The 21,697-nt window shown below is 39.1% G+C and overlaps 10 protein-coding genes across 10 annotated transcripts; 4 read left to right on the top strand and 6 right to left on the bottom strand.

The window, feature by feature from the left end:
• Nucleotides 1-89: 89 nt before the first annotated feature.
• Nucleotides 90-500, top strand: BRETT_004242 (uncharacterized protein; the record flags this gene model as incomplete). The annotated part of the gene is made up of 1 exon (XM_041282738.1): nucleotides 90-500. The coding sequence occupies one exon, from the start codon at nucleotides 90-92 to the stop codon at nucleotides 498-500; it is 411 nt and encodes a 136-aa protein (XP_041135514.1).
• A 368-nt stretch (nucleotides 501-868) lies between these two features.
• Nucleotides 869-2,581, bottom strand: BRETT_004241 (uncharacterized protein; the record flags this gene model as incomplete). Its single annotated transcript, XM_041282737.1, has 1 exon — nucleotides 869-2,581. One exon carries the CDS (start codon nucleotides 2,579-2,581, stop codon nucleotides 869-871), a length of 1,713 nt encoding a protein of 570 aa, XP_041135513.1.
• Nucleotides 2,582-4,219: 1,638 nt separating this feature from the next.
• Nucleotides 4,220-5,767, bottom strand: BRETT_004240 (uncharacterized protein; the record flags this gene model as incomplete). Its single annotated transcript, XM_041282736.1, has 1 exon — nucleotides 4,220-5,767. The coding sequence occupies one exon, from the start codon at nucleotides 5,765-5,767 to the stop codon at nucleotides 4,220-4,222; it is 1,548 nt and encodes a 515-aa protein (XP_041135512.1).
• Nucleotides 5,768-6,008: 241 nt separating this feature from the next.
• Nucleotides 6,009-8,558, bottom strand: BRETT_004239 (uncharacterized protein; the record flags this gene model as incomplete). The annotated part of the gene is made up of 1 exon (XM_041282735.1): nucleotides 6,009-8,558. The coding sequence occupies one exon, from the start codon at nucleotides 8,556-8,558 to the stop codon at nucleotides 6,009-6,011; it is 2,550 nt and encodes an 849-aa protein (XP_041135511.1).
• Nucleotides 8,559-8,859: 301 nt separating this feature from the next.
• On the top strand, nucleotides 8,860-9,792 carry BRETT_004238 (uncharacterized protein; the record flags this gene model as incomplete). Its single annotated transcript, XM_041282734.1, has 1 exon — nucleotides 8,860-9,792. The coding sequence occupies one exon, from the start codon at nucleotides 8,860-8,862 to the stop codon at nucleotides 9,790-9,792; it is 933 nt and encodes a 310-aa protein (XP_041135510.1).
• A 476-nt stretch (nucleotides 9,793-10,268) lies between these two features.
• On the top strand, nucleotides 10,269-12,602 carry BRETT_004237 (uncharacterized protein; the record flags this gene model as incomplete). The annotated part of the gene is made up of 1 exon (XM_041282733.1): nucleotides 10,269-12,602. The coding sequence occupies one exon, from the start codon at nucleotides 10,269-10,271 to the stop codon at nucleotides 12,600-12,602; it is 2,334 nt and encodes a 777-aa protein (XP_041135509.1).
• A 271-nt stretch (nucleotides 12,603-12,873) lies between these two features.
• Nucleotides 12,874-13,941, bottom strand: RPS6 (40S ribosomal protein S6; the record flags this gene model as incomplete). Its single annotated transcript, XM_041282732.1, has 2 exons — nucleotides 12,874-13,578; nucleotides 13,936-13,941. 2 exons carry the CDS (start codon nucleotides 13,939-13,941, stop codon nucleotides 12,874-12,876), a joined length of 711 nt encoding a protein of 236 aa, XP_041135508.1.
• A 773-nt stretch (nucleotides 13,942-14,714) lies between these two features.
• On the bottom strand, nucleotides 14,715-16,316 carry BRETT_004235 (uncharacterized protein; the record flags this gene model as incomplete). The annotated part of the gene is made up of 1 exon (XM_041282731.1): nucleotides 14,715-16,316. The coding sequence occupies one exon, from the start codon at nucleotides 16,314-16,316 to the stop codon at nucleotides 14,715-14,717; it is 1,602 nt and encodes a 533-aa protein (XP_041135507.1).
• Nucleotides 16,317-18,068: 1,752 nt separating this feature from the next.
• On the top strand, nucleotides 18,069-19,298 carry BRETT_004234 (uncharacterized protein; the record flags this gene model as incomplete). The annotated part of the gene is made up of 1 exon (XM_041282730.1): nucleotides 18,069-19,298. One exon carries the CDS (start codon nucleotides 18,069-18,071, stop codon nucleotides 19,296-19,298), a length of 1,230 nt encoding a protein of 409 aa, XP_041135506.1.
• A 312-nt stretch (nucleotides 19,299-19,610) lies between these two features.
• Nucleotides 19,611-21,035, bottom strand: BRETT_004233 (uncharacterized protein; the record flags this gene model as incomplete). The annotated part of the gene is made up of 1 exon (XM_041282729.1): nucleotides 19,611-21,035. One exon carries the CDS (start codon nucleotides 21,033-21,035, stop codon nucleotides 19,611-19,613), a length of 1,425 nt encoding a protein of 474 aa, XP_041135505.1.
• Between the last annotated feature and the right edge of the window lie 662 nt (nucleotides 21,036-21,697).

Genomic DNA, 21,697 nt, shown 5'->3' with positions numbered 1-21,697 from the left:
TTTCTTTTTTTGACCGTTCGTTTGTTCATATTTAATTTCTTCGTATATCTATATGACATCTGGTTAGAAAAGAAATTTAGTTGATCAGGATGTCTTCAAGGTCACCAATTACTTGCCATATTCTAGACACCACGTGTGGCAAACCCGCCGAAAATGTTAAGTGTGAGATAAGCTATATACCCTCAAATGGTATTACATCACCATCAGAAGTGAAACCATTTGGTTATGCGTATACGAATCAGGATGGAAGAATTGGATCTTGGAATGCTGCAAATAGTACAGAGACTTTCATTAATGCCGAAAATAATCAATGGACTAAATTAGTTAGTGGAACTTATCGAATTAGGTATCACACCAAGGACTACTTTTTGAAAAGAGATGGAACGACATTTTTCCCCTTTATAGATATATGGTTTGAAGTCCCTGCTATCCCAGAGAAGCATTATCATGTACCATTGCTATTGAGCAATTATGGTTATTCTACATACAGAGGTTCATGAATCACGGAAATATTTAACTGCTTTTTAAGTGCAAGTATTAAAAGAATTGTGGCTGTACTTGTCGTAGCTCACACCGGTTACTATTTATTCGAAATGAATATATACCATTATACAATTTTTTTTTTTCATTTTAAGATTATATGCGTATGAAATTAATGCCTGCCAAAAAGGAAGAAAACAAAAAGATGGGTCAATGAACACCATTCCGGATGCCATGAAAGCTCGCACGTTTCAAACTTGCGTTTCAATATTACTTTAAAAGATGCCACATAAATAAAATATGAAGTGAACGGCATCCATTAACTGTAAAAGTGAGGTCTCTGTTCAACATATGCTCCTCTCCCAATGAATTCAACATTGTTGCTCATCTAGGAGACTGTAGACAATGGTACCGATGAATGAACGGGTTTTCCATCTCCAGATTCATCCTCCTCGCTAGCCTTTGACGATCTGAAAAACTTCTTGAAAAAGCTCTTCAAGCTGCTCGAGGAGGATTTCTTTTGATGCGACCTCCGTCTATGATTTGCAGGCAAGAACTGTGACTTCTGCTCTGCACCATCTGCTTTAATGCCTGTGTGCTCGAGAGCTCCAACTACTTCATTCACAAGCTTTCCCTTGGTGCTCATCAGCACAGAATTCGTACCAACTGGATTAGATGAACTGTCCGTCGTATGTGACGAAGATAGTGAGGTGGTACTCGGTTGAATGGAGGTCGATGAGGAAGGTGAAGTCATAGAGGATGTAGAAGATGTGCCAGCTGTAGCAGGTGGCTCCGGAGGGCGTGTAATACCCAGGCCAAGCGAAGTGCTGACCTCTGAATGTTTGAGCTTGGTAGGTCTCTGTTGGGCTTCGGAAATGGCAGTTTTCGGCCGTTTGAGAGACCCTTCTCTTTTCAGCTGGTCATCCGTCTTCGGTTGATCGTCATTTGATGCAGTAACTGCGGAATTTGAAGGCTCGCCTAACGTGAAGTTCCTTTTAAACTGTGGTTTAAACTTCGAGGCAGCCTTGATTGGCTCTGTCCTTGCCACGGGGCCTGTGTAACTCATTCTCGCATTGTTCAGAAGCCGTGCACTATTATAATTGGGTATGGGCTGATGCTCCTTTGTATGCATGTTTTGAGTATACGAGGTGTGGTGCTGCGATGCAGAAGCCCAATTTTGAAGACTTCTGCGTGACCGGTCATAATTCTGATCTCGCACCTGCATAGAACCATACATCGGACTCTGCATGCTTACGTGCCTTGGCAAAGGATATGCAAATGACTCATTTCTTGGCAGTTGAAGACTCTGCCTTTGGTTGGATCTCAAACTGTATGATGAGCCGGCACCATGCACTGGTTGCTGCATGTTTCTCGGTATGCCGTGATTAAACTGCCGGCCGGACATCGACGGCTTTTGAGGTTGCTGATAATACTCGTGCAAATCGGCACTCCTGGTCATAGATGAGAGAGAGACCATGGATTCGGACCTTCTGGCAAGTGCGTAAAGCTTCTCGGTGGACTTTGGATGCCAGTGCTTTGGGACAAACCTGTCTTCAACTGACATTAATGAAGACGTGTCCGCAGTTCTCGGCGAAAGAGACAATGCTGAAGATTCCATGCTCTTTAACGAACTCATCGAAGCGTTCGATAGTCTTCTGGGATGGGAGCCTGAGGTTGGAGGTCTCTCAAAGTTGGGATTCATCACCTGCTGGGACTGACTTCTTGGAAAATTAGGGGCTGCATTTGAATGCCTTCGAAAAGTGGGCATTGGTTCTGGGAATGTGTTGCCCATATAGCTCATTCTTCGTGAAAAAGCTTGCTGCTGATAACCTTTTTGGTTCAGCTGGCCAACCTCCGGGATACTCTGCGGTAGAACAAACTGATGTGCACCATGCCTATGAGTACCAGCACCAAACGAACTGGTAGAGTATGTTTTGGAAGCTAAACTTCCAGATCTGCCACTATGTGCAGGTCGCTGTTCGAGATTGGAAATATTAGAGCACGAAACCCTCTGCGATGATCTTTGAATTCTAGTTCGAGGTGATATGGCCGGAGACGGAAAAATCCTTGATCTGTAAAGCTCGTGTGCCCTCCCTTTCATGCCTGATATAGGGGGCTCCAAGTTTTCTGGCGGTGAAGTTTTGGTGTTGCTGGGGAGTCATTGTCCGTCATAATTAAGTGGATTAAGCGAATGAATATTTGACAATGCTAACGGAAGCGGCGGACAAGAATCTGGATTTGAAGTCCTATAGACTGTAAGCGTGTAGGGTTTCAAAATAAAAAAGACCGACTTGAAAAGAAAGAAATGGCGTCAATAAAATAACAAAAAAGAGAAAACAAAAGACCTAGAAGGACAGAAGTGAACGAGATGAGAGATGATGATGAATAGCTATATTCGCTGATTATAACTCCGAATATACTTCGTTTTTTTCTCTTTTCTCCAGATGCCTGAATGAAATAGTTAGTTTGTTGACACCAAGAAGCGTTATCTCCTTCCGTAAACTTGTCGCAAACAGGAATATCTGTTGTATAGAAAAATGATGGATACAATTTATCTTTTTGGGGGGAGAACAAGCAAGAAGTGTTGTACTCCAGCTCTTCAGAATGTGGATGATATGCTCTTTATCCAACGTAAAGGAAAAGAATGCCGACAGGACGAATACAAATCGAGCAGACGCCTAGTATATGTTAAAACAGTCTAACTTCGAAGACAGAGTAAAGCAAAGCATAGAAAAGAAAAAAAATATTTATAAAAATAAAAATAAAAAAGTTCACGTATTCCTTCAAAACTTAGCAATTCCAGCCAGATGCAGTTCTTTTCCTAGATTACGAGCGTATTCAATTTTCCGTTCTCACACAAATAGTGCTGATTCCCGCTTGCTTAAGCCTACATACAGCAGCCAAAAATAGGATGCCTCCTTTTTTATTTTTCATTATATTATTTTTTGAAATTTCATTATTCTTATTGTAGCTTCTGTTTTTTTTTAACAGCGTCCTACTTAAAATAGAAGGTCTCAAATGTAAAAAGAAGATGAAATAAAATAAAATAAAGCAAAAATCACAATGCATTTAAAATCTAGTCTCGAGAAATCTCCGAAGTTTGGTACAGGTATGTGGTTTACATCCGATATTATATATAAACATACTACATTGATATACTTCCTCTTCCACGCTCATGATCTCTGACAAAACATACCCCTTTAACGGCCCAATAATCATAATTCGATGCGATTTTATTGCCTCGCCTCAATCTACACTGCAATTTTTTGTGATTTTTGTGGACAATAAAAATTTTTTTGTGATGGACCTAGAGCGTTATTACAAGTCCGGCACTTACTGAATGTGACTCCAGGATTCCATACACACACATACTCCATTTGAAAGTCGGTCCTCGAGTGTATGTATTTTCTTCACGGATATTACCGGTAAAGCATCTTTCTCGTTTCAAAATGTTGCAATTTCATGTATTATTAGTTATCTTTGTAAGTATCTATGGTGGTTGCTGCAACCAGAATCGTATATGGTAGAAGCTGCGCTTGGATCCGAGAAAATTTGGTGTGTAGGTGCTTGCATTGCAGGGCGGAGCCAAAAATAAAAACTGAAATAAAAATGAAAATAAAAATGAAAATAAAAATAAAAATAAAAATAAAAACAAAACTCTAGCACATGACAAACATCCGAATCAGGAAGTCCTTTCTTTTCAGCAGCGCTCAAATCCAAACGAAAGTTCGAACTGTCCTCAACTGAGAGGTTTAACTAAAGATATTAGTATATAAATTGTTCCTAAAGCCACAAGTACTGAGGTCCAAAGCTCATTGCTATAAGCATCCTTCAGATTTGCTGTCGGGATTTCCACCTTTATGGAGTTTGAAGATAACCTGTCGCTATCTCGCACATGATAAAAAACCGAATGTTTGACAAATTTATCTATTCCAAGGCGATCCGGTTCATTATAAAATGATTTTGCTAGCACTTCTTTTTGCTTATCTTCAGTCACAGAACATTCCCAGTAGACTTGAGCCTTTGGAATGTATGTTTCTTGAAAATCACCTAGTGGTTTCCCGTACCGAAGATGTAGTGGTATCACAAAGCTTTCATTTTGTCGGTTCATTATGTAATCTGCATCTAGCACAGCGCTAAGTGCACCGCCCCATTCTTTTACCCGATATTCAGGTAGCTCGAGGTTCATTCCGTTATTGTGAACCCTGAAATCTTTAAACAGCTTTTCTTTTAATCTTTCCAATTCGTATTTATCAATGATTATCTGCTTTGGAACACTGAGTTGCAACATGAGAGAGCATTGTGTATCTGCACTGCTTCTAGGAGGTGCAAATGCACTTCGTTTATCATCCTCTACTATGCTCATCTTATAATCTGGATGCATTCCCACCGGCTTTAAAATTTCGTGTTTGATATGGTACCCGTGAAGCGTTCTGTGTGTCTGAGAAGCATGAAGCATTGTAGGTAAAAACTTGATAATTCTATTTTGAGCGTTGTATGTCTCGTTATTGAGCTTCATTCTAAGACCGGTTAGTGGTGGATCGTATGTGCTCATAGCTTGCTTCTTGGACATAAAGATAGCTATTTCGGAGCTTATACTATCGGCTTCTTGAATAACGTATTTTTTGGAAATAATAACGGGGCGCTTTACCGAATTCCAATATAAGGTGATGGATGCTTCATGCTTTTTGTTATGTAATACAAAGTCCACCGATGATACACAACCTATATCTGGCAATCGCACAGGAAATTCCGTGTTTCTTGCAAGTATGGCATTCCAAAGTCTTAGAACGATTAGTTCCAAGCTGCTCTTTTCATCTAAATCGAAGTTCCGCTTCTGGAACCATTCCTGATAAAATATGGGTATATCTTTGCTGCGAACCCTTAGAATGTGTTCCAAACTCTTGATTGCCTTAAATGATGTGTTTTTGTATTCATAAAAGCTGGTTGCAGATTGCGGAGCAACCTCAATGTCAAGTCCAAATGTATTATCAGTGGTGAAATCACTGAAGAGAACATGTTTCCATTGTTCGTCCATTACACTTTGACTATTTGACACTTTCGGGCTGAATCTCATTTCAAGCATCCCAACTTTTGCAAAGAGATCACTAATCTGCGGATTCATGTTTTCGTATGGAATTGTTATCTTCTCTTGCCTCTGCATTTCAAACTCTGCACTCCCTGGTATAACGATATCTTTTTCATCTTGTTTAAGCTCTTTCAAAAATTTAGCCAGTACAGTTTTATCATTCAGAAGAAAAATAGATCTCTGTGTAATTACACTCATGTTGCTACCTATTAGCATAAAGATTGTCTGATCTGATAATTTCGTAAGTACGCATTTGTTGGTCAATGGAGAAGTAATTGGGTGAAAACGGCCCTGCGTGGGAAGAATGATAAAAATGAAAAATACAAAAAAAAAAAATCTCGAAATCTGGCAGGGATTTTCTTTTTTCTTACATGCACATAAAAACACCGGTCTATTATATTATTACATGATAAAAAAAATGATTTCAGTTAAATCATTCTCAATGCTTTCCATGCCTTTTATTCTTCTTCGCTATTCTCTTCAAAGCTCTCATCTCATTCTTCATCACACCATCAACCATCTTGTACTTTCCTCTAATTCCGTGTGGTCTGCCCTTCAGTCCTCTATTAGCACCCCTAGCAACAACCAAGGTTGGTTTAGGTCTCTCCTGTTTCTTCGTCATCTTTCTCATCATGCCTTGTATTTCTCTAGCCTTATCTGATTCAGACCTTGCACTATCCTCCAAAATCAACTCTGACTTCCTCTTGATCTGTTCCATTCTTTTTGCGGCTCTCATCTTCTTTCTGGCACGAGCTTCCATAACCTTCTTTATTGGTCTTGCATTCAATAATCTCATTTTTTCCTTTAATGCCAATGCTGCCTCTTTGGTAACTGGACGATTAATCTTGCTGTGCTTTTCCTCGTCCTCTATAAACCAAGCAGGTAGACCTTCGCGATCACGGAATGAATATTTATTGTAACTTTCGCTGATAATGTCATGCTTTGACTTCTTTCCCAACGCAAGATCCTGAGCCATGGTCATTGCCGAAACAGTTGATATATCAATTTCCTCTTTGTGCTTCAATGCTTTTCTCTCTTCATCTGAATCCGTTTCGTATTCCTCCTCACTATCATCAAATTTCGAGTGGTAGTCGTTTGGAACAAGCTCAAAGTCGTTGTTGTTACCCTTTTTATCCTCATCAGAGTCAACATCGGAATCTGAAGTGCTGTCAATATCATTAAGGCTTTCCTTGAATGTATTAGGTATCTTTTTACCCTGTTTGTCATTGTCCGTACCAACCGAAACCTTAAATTCTTTGGTTTGTTTATGCTTGCTCGAACCACTGGCTGGGGCAATGTTCAAATCCAAATCCTGGAAAATAGGATCTTTGTAAAAGTTCTTAGCAGTTGAACTCAATCCCTTTGAATCTTTCCGTTCCCTGATCGACGCAACCAACTTGTTGATTGCCTCATCATCATCGCTATCCGATTCACTTGCCTCTCCATCAGTGATTATTTCATCATCAGATGACTCTGATGCTTTCTCAGTAAATCCTTCCCATTTTTCTTCATGCTCATCTCCTCTCGTCAGTTTAGCGCGAAGTTTGTCGTCATTCTCCATCTTCCGCTCTTTATATGAGGTATACATATCATCAAGCTGTTTTTCCAAATTTCCTTCCTCTTCCTCCGGATCAATGATTATTTTGGAATTTCTGCTGGCACTCATATCATCATCTTTATCTTTAATTATTATGGCTTTCTTTCCCCTGGCAATATCCTTTAGTATGCCGGTCTTTCGGGCCATCTTTAAACTGAACATGGATTCAGATCCATTTTCGGCAGCATCAATACCAATTTGCATATCACTGAGCATATCCATCTGCATTCTTCTCACTTCCTTTTGTCTCACTTCATTGTTTGCCCTCCTTTTTCTCTTCTGATCTCTCTTCTCCTTCTCGCTCAATTCTCGAAGCTCTTTGTCGATTCTTTGATCTTCAGTCAAGTCTTCAAGTTCAATCTTAGATTTATCAAGAATTTTATCTTTCTTTTCCATAAGACCAAGTGCTTCTCTAGCATGCTTTCTCCACCTTATAAGAAGCTTGAAATCTTTCTTACCCAACACCCGCAAATCCTTACAGCATTCCACAAATTCTGCAGTGGTTTGTTTCATCTTTTTGACTATCTTCCATTCTGGATTACTTTTTTCTATTTCGAATGCACTAATCGAACCAAGTGTGTTCACCACGTCTTCTTCTTGATGCACCCAATCCATAAGCTTTATAGGATGGAAATGGGTCCAATCGTTTTCATCATAACCCTCTCTCCTTCTTTTCTTTACCTCTGGATTATAAACTTTAGCCTCATTGTTTTGTGGTCCCTCCGGTAATTCCTCAAAGACAGCTTTCGGATCCAAAAACTTTGGGTCCAGCTTTTTTGGTGCCTTGAAACGTTTACACACAACAAAGATCTCTGCGGAAACATTACGTGAAGCAGGTGGTTTTGTGGCTTCGACATGATCGAATAATTGCTTGAACACCCAAATCAAATTGTTGTAATCCCTAGATCTGAAAACTTTTGTTACAAATGTTCCTCCTGGTGTAAGATGCTCGACTGCTAAACGAAGAGCCTCCAAAGTTAATCTCGACTGTCCATATGCATCTTGTATCCAATTCAAACCAACATTTGGCGCACCATCGTGCAAAACTGTATCGACTTTCCAAGTTTTAAGATAACCTCTTAGCTTGGATCTGCAATCATCTGTCGTGATATCACTCTGAAAAGTGATGCACTTTGGTAAGGGTTTCATCTGGACAATATCAACACCAACAATCAGAGAGTTGACAGGGCAAAGTTCGGAAGCCACCTGACACCATGAACCTGGTGCAGCACAAAGATCGACAACCACCTTTGACTTTTCGAGGAAATGGCCATACTTTTCATTTATCTGAAGAAGCTTGAAAGAAGAACGAGCTCTGTATCCTTTTTCTTTTGCAAGATAGTAGTACCTATCCAAACGTCCTTTGGCATTCTTCTTCTGAATTCTTCCCATTGTTGTTATGAGGTGCTACAGACTTCTCGAAGTGGTTAAAGTCTTAAGTAGTGTCACTGATAAGTCATTACTTGAAATTAGAGTTCTGCGTCTGAAAATTTTTAATCCTGAAAAAAAAAAAAAAAAAAAATTATATGCGTGCCTCTGCGAGCCCCACTTTCCAAGCAATGGAAAATTGGTTAATCTCATTTGATTTGTGGTACAAGCCCTATTCTTATCAACCATTAACAAATATAAAAGTGGATAGCAACTTTAATTTTCATTAGTATACTCTTTTGAAGGAGGGTATATCCAATTCATCATGGATCAGCAATTTCCAGAACAAATAGAAAGACTGTTTGAGCCGAAGTTCGAAATTGAAAGGCTTGAACCTATTGACCATGATATGTCCGAACGGAAGACAAATTCAATTGATGGAGTTGCAAACTTCATCACAAAGCTTGATTCATACTCGAAGGAGTTCAAAAAGGAGAGTGTACAAAATGCGATGGTCACATATATAGATAGATTGGAAACAGGAAATATGCCGGAAAGAAAAGAGCTAGAGAAGAAATTGGTTGCATGGAACCCTGATAAGGATCCACAAATTTTAGGCGATCCATTTAAAACATTGTTTGTGTTTAAGCTTGGGTATGATACTAATGAGATAGATCTTATGGATAAATTTTCTGCCTTTGGTGAGATTGAGCATGTGAGGATAGTAAGAGTGGTCAAAGGAAATGATTTGAAAAGCGAGGGAAAGTCACGAGGTTACGCTTTTCTTGTGTTTAAAAATGAAAGCAGTGTTAGGAGAGCCTACTATGATGGTAATGGTATTGATATAAAGGGAAGAAAGGTGCTGGTTGATACAGAAAGAGGAAGATCCGTGAAGAATTGGAGACCTAGAAGACTTGGAGGTGGTCTTGGTGGACGAACACCTATGAAACCAAAGGTTGTCAAATCAGCAATTCGAAATTCTAAAATTTCAAATTCATATTCAAAAAATAGAGTGGCTAAAGTGAACTTGAATTCAGGGCATAATAATACATATCATTCCAGGGAGAGCAAATCGCAAAATTCATATGGACAAAGAACTGAGCCCGCTGCTTCTGGGTATGGAAGCAGAGACTATCATCATGATAGGGTCCAGCGTGAACGATACAACACAAGGCCTAGATATGGCCAATCTGGAAGTGGATATTATAATGGTTATCATAAAGGAAGAGGTGGATATGGGTCATCTCGTAATTATTAGGACTGTTGTTTTTCAGATTTCAGTCCAGAAATGTTAACAAATATTCATAATACACACTTTTCTAATTTTTATGGTCTAACTTAATAGCCATATTTTAAAAGCTCAACGGTAGATAGACGCTTATCCTTCGCCCTGTATGGTATTATACTATGGAGAAGAAGAAATCACTCTTTTTTGTTCATCTGTCCCAAATAGGAGCTAAGTAAATAGATCGAAGGTTATATGGAACATGTCATTCTCGCGCGTTGAAAAAGAAATTATGATCCTTATCTAGGGCCTGCTAGGAAATTCGATTAATCACTTTGCCTACTACTAACTTTCCCCTACAATTTTTTTTTTTTTTTTTTTCTACATGGTACAAAAACTTGTCCATACGTACGTACTAAATAATATCAATAAACAGATTTGCATCTTTATTCCTTTCCTTATAAGCATTCGCAAAGCGTTCTTAACTCTATTTGCAGATAAGTTAGGTAATGTCTCATAAGAGTGGGAAAACAGTGAAAACGAAGAAGGACTTAAAACAGTCCAGAGCAGTGTCCAAAAAGCACTGCTCTTGCCTTTCGAAGATAAAGTGTTACGTATCCTGTATTCTTCTGGTTTACTTGTTATATCATGTCTTTTACAAATGTCCAGAGCAGAGAAGTTTGCAACTATATGATGATCAGGATTTTATTTGCAAGTCTTCAAACAAGTTATATTCATACGTTTCGCCAGTTTTTGGGCCTGTTGCTGACAAAGTTTCCTCACACTATCATGACTCCCGTTTGCAGGGTTATGTAGAGACTGCAGATCAATTTGTTTCTTCCAATTACAGAATTTATATCAAGCCTGCAGTTGAGAAGTATGGTCCAGTTATAAAGGAAAAATCATATGATTTGTACAAATTTACCTTGGAGAAGGCATTTGCCTTCTGGATTTTGTCCAGGGATATCACGATTAAAGTCGGAACTTTTGTGATCGAAAAATCGACAGCTATTTACAATTGTACGAGGGATTTCTGGGTGAACACTGGATACCCGAAAGTTTCGGCATTTGTCAATTATGTGACAAGCAAGATACTTTATTTATTGCAAAAGATCGGTGTTAAAATATACGTTGAGTACAATGTGTATGTTGCACCAAAGTTGAATCAACTGGTAGCTGCAATTCCAGATACTTTTGTTGGAAAGATATTCATTAAGATCAAGCAAAGTGCTGTTGTTGGGTTTATTGCTAGTTTCTTCTTGTTCATTAACGAGAAGTTATCCTGGATTTACGAAAAGTTGTCGGATGTCTTTGTTGAATTTAATAAGAAAGAAAACATATTTAAGTCATCGGATCATTACAAATTCTTGGAGAAGAAGTGTGAGTTTTTACGGAGTGAACTCGGAAACAAGTTCTTTTCTCCAGGATTTAAGATTCCAAGCTACAAAGATTTGAAGATTTTTCAGAATATGAAATCAGATTCTGTGAGTAGAGTGAATGAAATTAGTGCATTAAGTTCGGCTATTTCTACAGTGGCAACTACAATTACGGCAACGGTTACTAGTCTTTCCAAGTCCACTTCAAGCAATCAGCTCACATTGGTTAATACAGCCATCGATTCTTCCTACTCTTCTTCACTCTCGATTTCTTCAGATCTCTCAGATGCTTTGATTCAACCATCTGAGACTGGAATTGCTACTGCAATTGCCACTTCAGAAAAATATGAAAAGCTCTCTAGTTCTGTCATAAAAGAGGCGGAGGAGGATGCACATTCCCAACTTGATGATTTAGTTTCCAACTACTCTCAAATCATTAGGAAATCTGTGAAAGCCGACATGCAAAGCTTAAGTCAAATAGTTACGTCCGGACACCCTGAGATATACGAGCAGCTACATAGTATTAACAAATATGCTAAAGGCGAAAAGGGCTATGTTTCGAGACAGGATTACCGGGATGTACTTGCCAAGGCTGCCTCGCAAATTCAGGAGCATGCTGACAATATATTGGCTATTTTAAAGAAGACAGAAGAATCATATAGCAATGATTCATTGGAGATCAAAAATAGTGTTCTTGAGACGCTTGCTGAATTTAGTGAGTCCACTTTAACGGTTTATTCCAATGAAATAGTGAAGAAGGATGATGACTGGAAGGAATGGAAGAAATACAATGACATGAAAAAGAATCTCTTCAAGGCCAGGAATAGTATTTCAAACATGAAACCGGATGGTGAGCAGAAGTTATTTGATGACGTCACTAAAACGGTGAGTATTCTTTTGAATGAAGGACAGAGTTATATGGCAATCATGCGTGCCAAGGGAAATATTGAATTTCAGGACAGAGAGCATAAGGAGAGAATGGCTCAAGAAATCGAAAGCAAGAAAGCCTCGTCCGATGTTGTTATAAATGGTGACTCTAAAATTACCAACATGACCTCTAGTCAGGAAGATATTATTAGTTCAAAAGATGCCACACCGTTATCATCAACTACCCGGAAGGTCGAATCTAGCCCAGATGTTGAAGATGGCGAAGAGTATGAGAACAGGAAGATAACCGTCACGAAATATAAAGTAATCTCTGCAAAGACTGTTCATACGAGTGGCGATGTTAAGAGCTTGCAACATAGCACAGCCAGCTTAAAGTCGAGTACGGAGTCAAAGGCTGATCTAACCGTTGCGACTACTGTTAATGCCAGCTTTAGTACACATAAAGCGTTGAATGATTCCACACTAGAGAAGAAAAATAAGATCATTGCTTCCGAGATAACTAAGAAGGTTGAGAACGTTGACGGCGAGGACGAGAGCGAAGCTGATGAAGAAGACAGTAAAATCACTGTCAACATATGAAGTAAGAGTAATTTGATGAGTTACAAATACAAAGTAAATAGTTTTGTGCAATTTAAGTTAATAAAGTTTTTGACATTAATTAAGCCAATCAGAGAAATTAATTCAATTACTCCTTGTAGTTTACAAATACCGGAATCGAGTAACTTAGTATGTTCTATTTGCTCGTTAAACAAATATATAGATTAGAGTAAAACAACAACAAAAACGAAGACTCAACGATAACGAAGCCAGTGGATACGTATTATTTGATGAAGTAACAAACCTCCCTAGTTTAAGCCTTCAACGAAGAAGCTCTTCTCTTTCTGATCTCTGCCTTCTCTGCCTTACGCTCGTGCAAACGAGTAGCCAAAAGCTGGGCATACTCGGCAGCAGCATCCCTCTGTGCCTGAGCATTCTTGATCTTGTGTGCTCTGACAGCTCTCTTTCTCTGGAGTCTCTGTGGAGTAACCAATCTCTGGATCTTTGGAGCCTTCGTGTACTTCTTTTCACCCTTGACAAGCTCTCTTCTGATAACGAACTGTCTGACATCGTCCTCCTTGGTCAAACCAAAGAACTTTCTGATGTTGTTAGCTCTCTTAGGTCCCAATCTCTTTGGAGCCTGAACATCGGTCAAACCCTCGATGTCCTTTTCACCCTGCTTGATGACAATCAAGTTAAGAGCAGCCAAGTCACTACCGACGATACAACCTCTGATAGACTTTCTTCTTCTCTCACCCTTTCTTCTGATTCTGTAACATGGGCTGCCATCGGCAAAGAGCAACTTAACTCTACCTGGAGCAACAATACCCTGTCTCATTGGGAAACCCTGCTTGTCGTTACCACCGGCAACCTTAAAGACGTAACCCTTGAACTCGTCTCCAAGATCATCAGCCTGAACCTCCTGACCGATTCTCTTCTCGTAGAAAGTTCTCAACTTGAGCTCATCATCAATGTCAATACTCTTCTGAGTACCATTGGCTGGGAATGCAATATTTAACTGAATACATTTAATTTATGTTAGTAGTCTGTAAAACAGAGTGACTTCAATAGAGTATTGTGTTTCTGTGTGGTTCCAATTTCCAATCTGGTTATCGACGGTACTCTCTCCTGACCAAGTTCTCCATATTTAAAAGCGTCCTATTTAACTATCATTTTCCTCGTTTTGTTGTCCAGTTCTGCATGCTGTTCTCAAAATGTACTACTAGTTCTAATGTCTATACCATTCACCCCCTTTTGTAACTTCATAGTCGTAACCTCAAGCTGATTGCCAATCAAAGTTTTAACCTATTGCGGTCATCATAAAATGAAACCCACATTGAAAGCACATATACTGTCTCAACTTTCATTAACATACCTTCATGATTGTATAATGCTGGCTGCCTTTCTTGATCAATACAGATATAAGTTAAAATGTATTTAACAGTACGAAGCTTTCAAGTAAATCTTAAAGGTTTATCTAAAAATTTTTCAGTCCTACAAAAAGTCAGACGCTCACCAACTCTCGACCATAGGAACTATTACCCCAATGCGATTCTCCAAAAAAATAATAATAAAAAAAAAAAATTTGGACAGGAGCGAAATGATAGTTATTTTGAGAAAGCCAGAGATTTTCATCAAACTTTGTCTCGCAAATAATATGAGGTGTGAAGTGTGGTGAGGGTTGTTCCCGATTATTACATCACGTGATTAAAAGTTCTAAATATTATGCTCAGCCTGATGCCGATCGCGATTACGTGTGCGTAATAAGGATAAGAATATATAATATGTTCAATGGTAAACGATTTTTCATGCATATATGCAATAATACAAAACTAAATAGATAGATACATCGATCAAAATAAAGAGAATAGATATGTTACTAATAATATCTGGGTATCTGTGTTCTTTTTTCGCCCCCACCCCCCTCATTTTCTCCTTCTATTTTGAATGTGTGTAATTTCTTGATTACTATGCTGTAAGGTTCTTCGGGGGTTTCAAGCGTTGTCAGAAAGGCATGTTTTTTCTAGTGGCATGCTAACTGTATCTGCCTATCTAACCCACCTAAGCAACTTTTTTTTTTGTTCTTTTAAATTTATTCTCGGCATAGCCCCACGTTGGAAGCTTCTATGGTTGAAGCCTGTTCACTGTGTTCTATCAAGCCTTTTTAACTTTACTGGCAACTGAATTTTCAGTGGTATGGCTTGCGTTGTTTTCCCCGTTAGTAGATCCATCCTCCTCGTTTTTCGCTTGGTCCTCTTGCTTCGATGAGTTATAAGTTGAGGATTTTTCATGGATTCTTTTTGTGGAGCCAACAGTCGTCGAATTCTGCGATGTCTCTCTCTTTTTCGCTCTTCCCGAAATCACGGACAGAGCGTGCGATCCTGCTGCTGTAGTTGGCAATGGCGTATTTCCAGACCCCATAGGTAGAGGCCATTCTTGCTGTGTATAGTAGACGTTTGGAGAAGGAAACAAGTCCGCATACTTAGACGGCAGTCCTGAGGGAAGTATTGGCGTATCTCCAGGTTGAGAAAACTGGTACTGTGAGTATCCTGTGGCTTTCCTATTCAATGCACTTGGTGGGCCCTGCTGTTGCTGAGATTGCGATTGCTGTGACTGCTGCTGTCTAAAGGAGTTTCGTCCGCCGAATCCGGCCATCATCAATGTAGAGGCGGAGTTTAGGGTTTGGTAGCTTGGAGGTTGTGGCTGCTGAGGAGATGGCTGATATCTCGATCCAGAAGATAGTTCCTGATAGCTTCCATTCGCACTTGGTCGCACCATCTGTATTTGCTGTCCTTGAGTATGATGTTGCTGTTGCTGTTGTTGTTGCTGCTGCTGCTGCTGCTGCTGCTGCTGCTGAGCTGTAGGAGGGAAGACAGGAGTTGGTAAAAGCTGGCTGGGCGACATTTGTGGAAAGCCAAATATTGTAGCAGACACTGGAGTGGATACATTCGAGCGATCGCCTACAATAATACTATTGCTTGTGTTTGTCTCAAAGTTGCGAATACCCTGCTGAGTTTGGCCAGCCCCAGGAGTTCCCAATCCTGGTAGGTAAGGAGTTCCAATTCCACCAACAAGCTTGCGTCCGCCAGCATTGCCGTGTTCATCTGATCCGGGGATCTGCAAACTGAGTGTCGGCCGTTTTGTTGAGCCTGGATGAGATGGCCCTCTTCTTGATCGAGCAAGCTGGGAAGGCAGGTGGTTGCTGTATGAAGGAGATGGTGTCGATATTATCGAAGAGCTGTTTGTGTACGAAGCATTACTTCTCTGCCTCTTGCGGGCACTCTCACTAGTGCTGTCCTCTGCCTCAGCAGAAGATGCACCTCTACTCGCTGCTCGAACTCTTCTATTGGAGTTGTTTCTTTCTGCAGCAGTTGCAACTGGTGGTGGCATGGGATGTGAGACGTTGTGAAGAGAGTTCATCGTAGAACTTGCAGTCCGCCTGTGGCTTGAACGAGTACTGACGTCACTGAGCGGAACAACCCGACTCTTCTTCTCGTATTGGCCGTAATCAGATGGGCCCTTCGCTTCGTATATGTTAGGAGATGTGTAGTATTTGTCCAAGATGTTTCCTGCATCATCCGACGTATACTGATATATCCTTCTGTTGTGGCCTACTATGATTACAGCAACATCCACTTGGCATAGAATCGACAATTCATGTGCTTTCTTCAAAAGACCTGCCTTCCGCTTGACAAACGTTACTGTCCGGTTTCTTTCATCGCTAATTGGCTTTATCTCGATTTTTCTTCTACCCATTGTAATTGCCCTCTTCCAGTATTAGTAACGAGTGCCTATTCTTAGAATTTAGAACGGCAGATGGAGCCCTGAATTGTGACCTTCGTTGTGATCTTCAAACTGTTCAAATTGCAATTTCACTCTTGGACGCTAAGGCCTCACACAAAAAAAGAAAGAAGAAAAATAAAAATAAAAATAAAAATATCAAAGCGAGAACAAATTTTAGAAGCGAGAAAAAAGTGCTAAGAGAAAATTCACAAAATAATGCGAAGTGTGCTGATCCGTTTTTTCTTATTGCTTGACTGTAATAATGAAAGTTTGTACCCAATTTTCCGGTCAATACTCCCTCATGTACTCTTCTCTTTTCATTAAATAACCATTTTGATTATAAAACCCGTTGAAACAGTCTACTTTTGTAATATTATAGTGAGATCCATGCAAAAATATATATTTATCCGTACAACTGAGACAGTTCTTTCCAAAACTGAATATTACTCTTTAATCTCCCATAACAATGATTTTTTTACATTACTATTTCTTTTAACATATGGATTGTCGTTGGTGCATGTTCAATTATAAAGCATATCTGCGCTATAACTCGTTGTGTATTATTTTGTCTTGTCCTTTTTTTTTTCAGGTAGATTGTTTGCGTTTCTTTTCAGTTAAAGCATACGAGTAGCGTTTGATATACATCGAAAAAAAAGCTATTTAGTGAGTAGTTTCTGCACAGTTTACAATTCCCGTTTTCTTCATTTATTAAGCGTGGTAATACTCGTTTGCTGAACTTCGAACCGAGCCCTAATTTAATTTAAAATAAATTAATTAAAAGTGGGCTGAAATTCCACTATTGTTCGCATCGATACTCAAGAATAAATTAGTCTCCACTTTATTATTAATTACATCATCAATCTATCGATATCCCTCCCCAACTTTTTTTTTCTTTTTTTTCATATTCACTGCTCATTTGTCTCCCCACCCACCTCAAAAGTTTCACAATTAAGGTTGTATTCCTCTGAGAGTACTCAGAAGAACAAAAGCATCTCTTTTTGAACCATTTCACGGACAAGGTAGAAAAGAATCACACATTCCTCCTGTGTATGTGCTTGGCCGATGCCAAGACTCAAGAGTGTTATTTCATTACGTGTATTGTTCTTAAAGTTCTAAATTTAGAAAACACTTTAGCGGGCTCTTTCCGGTCCCTCAAAAATTCTGCGCGATCCTGATATGAATCTTCTGATGCAAATTCAGCGGTTCGTTCGTATCTCTCTTTTTTTTTCCTCCCCTTCCCGAAATTGTTAGCTGTGTTATCAATTCTGGGAGGGATAAAATGAATCCTCGTTTTCTGATTCGCATCATATTTCCAAGTAGCAGATAAAAAAAAGACAACTTTCTAATACATTGCACTCTTTTCTGGTCCTTAAAGTGTCCAAAAAGTTCTTTAGGGTCATAAATCAATCATTTTTAAGTGTGTTCTGGTCTTTAAAATCAATATACTCTCTTTTTCTCCTTGAGGTAAAAAGATAACATGTTCTGTTACTGAGGAATTTTTGATTTTGAACTAAGCACAGAGGAGCATTTGGGCTTACTTCCTCACGTTAAATATTGATCTATGATTATAATCAGAACTTCTGTACTGTTTTGCCTGTAATAATATTTAAAGGCAGTCTTGTTCCTTCTTTTGTGCTTCAAATTGTTTGATGGTCTCCCCCTTACTTCTTTATCAAATACCTATTCGTATAAACATAGCGATTAAACTTGATAGTTATATAAGACATGCTTCCAATTCCTATTCTTTGCTTGGCAATTACTGCTTCATCTCTGCCAGTATTCAATGTCACCAGTGCAGAGGGATTTAATAAGTCCGAGTTTAGAATACCGACATCTCCGTTCTATCGAGTTACTGGCCAAATTATTGGAGATAATGCATTTCATGATTATCTTAAAAGTACCGCATCATTTGTCCAGTTAACGAATTGTAAGGGGCCTGTGTTTGAATCCGTTGAAAAGAAATGTTTTACCCCTTTTTTCGAGGATCTTTCCGAAAAGTGCACATCAGATATTGAGTTTGTTGGATTTGTTCGTCCAAAACCAAGAGGTACCCTTCTAGATGTTGAAAAATTGCCTTACATGAAAGCTACTCAAAAGGCGGGTATTTTTATTGACCACATGAATAAAAGGATAGTGGTAGCTTTAAGATCAAATGTCGATCTTTTGGACCATTATCCTTTCCTTCAAGAAGGAATAGAATACTATAGTCCCCAGGTTTACAGTACTTCGATGTGGAAAAACCTAACGAAAATCAGTCAATTTAGGAAGGATTTTGGAGAAGATAATCTAAACAAAGTTTATGATGCCAAGAAGAACAAATTTAAGATGGGAAAGTCTGTTTTCAAGAGAGGTCTCTATAAAATACATGTTGGATCTCAGGAGTATGCAAACAGACTGTTTGAAGAGCTATTAGTGAAAATAGTTTCTATTCAAAAAGAGTATGATGATTATCACCTTGCCTTTGCCGGACACTCGTTAGGTGCACCAATTGCATTTTTATTGTCGTTACAATTCCTAGAAATTGGAATTGACAATACATTGGTGACATTTAATGAACCAAGATTCTTCTCCAAATATCTAGTTAATTATTATAATTCGCTCTCGGAGCTAAGGAAGCTTCACTCTTTGGTTGTCTTAGAAAGGCAGGATGAACTTCCTGAATCAAGAAGAGGGCATTTCAGGGTTTGGATGGTTTATGATGATTGGACAAGTTTCCCGGCAAATCCTGTTTTTTCAGTGGCGAAATACTTCAATCCATTTGTTCATTCGGGTCTCTCAGTTGTCACACCGATGTACGCTCTATACGAAAATGAGGAACAGAGATTTTTAATTGAGAGCAAGTACTTGGAACATAGAGAGGAAATCAAGCCTAGAACTATCGGAAAGAAGAAAAGAAAGAACGTTGGTCTTCACAACCATATAGTGAAGGACATGGTTCAGTGCACACATCTTTAGATGATTAAATCTCGTGACACAGACATTCAGCCCGGAATTCTGGGATATGAACGCTTTCTTTAAACTTATTTATTTATTATTGAGCTTTTCTGTTTCTCTCTGTATCTTTATTATGGTATAATATGAAAAGAATATAAAAAAAGAAAACGTGTGTGAGACGTATGTATATATAAAATAAAACCGGAAAAGTACAAGCCCATATGAGATGCAAAGAAGATTAAGAAAAAAATAATTTTCAAATATCGTAAAACGTACAAAATGTACCTTCGGTCATCAAGTGTAAATCAAGTGTAAATGAATATTGAGCACAGCTCAATCATTAATGCTCTCACCAAAAACATCATTGTCATCTGAAATAACGGAGGATACGCTGTTATTGGTGCTGCTAGATAATTTCTCGCTCGTTGGCTCGTTATTATTTTGTAGTGTATTCGTAAGTGAGAGGTTCAACGGAGTCATCGAAGAAAATGCAGTAGTTGTGGGAAGAAATTCAGGCGATCTCCCTCCAATTGAACTAGTCATGGAGTTAGCCCTTGACTTTATCCTGGAATCATAACCTCTCAGCCCACCTCCAACTCTGGGTAAGGGAATTTCAGCAAATCCCTGATTTCTCGTACTGGAAAAGCCATACTTGGGTCTATTTTGCTGTATTTGAGCCATGTATGTGTTAAAATTACTAGAATTCGATCTCAGCGAGCTTGGGGGAGAATTATCGGTTAAATAGAATCCGGATGGTGATCCAGAAGCTGAAACAGGCCCCAAAGAAGGCGAGCCAGGGTCATCCTCATCAACATCATCGCCCTGGATTTGATATTGTCCATGCAGTTGTAGATTCTGGTACGAAGAAAACTGCGGTCTCGCAAATTGTGGATACCTCCTAGAACCACGCCGACTCATATGAATAGACTTTGCGGCAGTGTTATTTGATGAATCCGACCTTTTCAACTTTCCCGGGGAAGTTTGGGCAAAAGCAGCACTGCCTGGGAATGTCGGAGAAGTAAACGACGATCTTCTTGGACCAATCGTGGCAGGGGCCCCCAGATTTGTTCCTTGTCCGACTAGACCCGGTAGGTATGTAGAAGAATGCTGAATCATGGGTGAAGGATACCTATGTTGATTTATAACCCTTTGTCTATTAGGACGCCATTGATCCAACGAGTTGTTGTTATGTGCAGAATGTGAGCTGGTTCCCGATACGTTGTATGATTCACCAGCTACCCCATTTCCCCCATTGTTTAATGATAGCAATGAGATGCTAGAAGATGATGGAACTAATCTCCCATCAACCTCTTTTCCCACAGAAGTTGCCAGCAAATCTGGGGAGTCCTCACCATCCATCACAGTGCTTATTTCCCTTTGACTTCTTTTGTTTTTCTTAATTGGAATAGTTTTCACATGAGTGTTGCCCCTAGGTTCAGATCTCATCCCTGTTGAATGTTTATTTCTCTTATCATCAGCAGATTCTCTGTCTACTGAAGTGGATAAGGTGGCAGTAGACGACGACGCACGGCTCATAGATCCAATTAGCGTAGCAGAACTATCATTCGCTGAATTTTTGCGCATCATACTTTGTGCTACGTTGCAATGCGATGATACATTCCTGGATGAAGATCGCATTCCGTTGTTATCCTTATAATAGTGAATTCCCAAATGTGGGGATCCCTTCCCTTCTGAAAGTGACAATTTGGCCAGATGCTCTGACGCACTTGTTACCGCAGGTGATGTTGCCCTTGACATTCAATAATGTGTATTTTTTGGGTATGGTACAAAAGGATTCCTTGGAAAAATGTTCTTCACCAATAACCACCCTCTTGAAAAAAAAAGGTGTGTCAAAGAAGAGAAACAATCTGTTCTTCGGTCAAAGTGTAAGGAAATCTTATCTTCGTAGAATATAGAATAATGCGATTTTTGGTCCAAATCTCAGAAGAGTAAGTTCATTAATAAATATTTCGTTGGTTTAATGTGATTATATTGTTGATCATGCTTAGCACGATAAGTGATGTATGGTGGTATATGTATCTCAAAATTTATTTCACGATAGTTTTCGGTCTGATAAAAAAAAAAAAAAAAAAAAAAAGTTTTCCGGATGAAAATTCTCAGCCCAACAATGTGTTTATATAGGGGTGTCGAACCGAACTATGCAGTAAATGGAAAAAAACGAGGAGGTTGCCCATATCAGGAAAGTCCGCTTCATCCGGTAATCTAAGGCGAAAAATCTAGAAAGCAAAATAATACAAGCCTTCATTTGTAAGTGAGGTAGGTAGGTGTCTTCAATAGATTAAAGTAGATAATTATAGCAACAGTTTGCATAGAATGATTGTCTGCTACTTTATGAATGTATATACTTGCTCATTAATAGCAAAATCGAAGTCTCGTAGTGTATTAAAAGATATTATTTT

Source organism: Brettanomyces bruxellensis, chromosome 5, assembly GCF_011074885.1.
Source record: "Brettanomyces bruxellensis chromosome 5, complete sequence".
In the NCBI taxonomy this organism is placed as follows: Eukaryota; Fungi; Ascomycota; class Pichiomycetes; order Pichiales; family Pichiaceae; genus Brettanomyces; species Brettanomyces bruxellensis.
The sequence above is the reverse complement of the archived record's forward strand: the minus strand, read 5'-3'. Positions and strand labels throughout refer to the sequence as shown.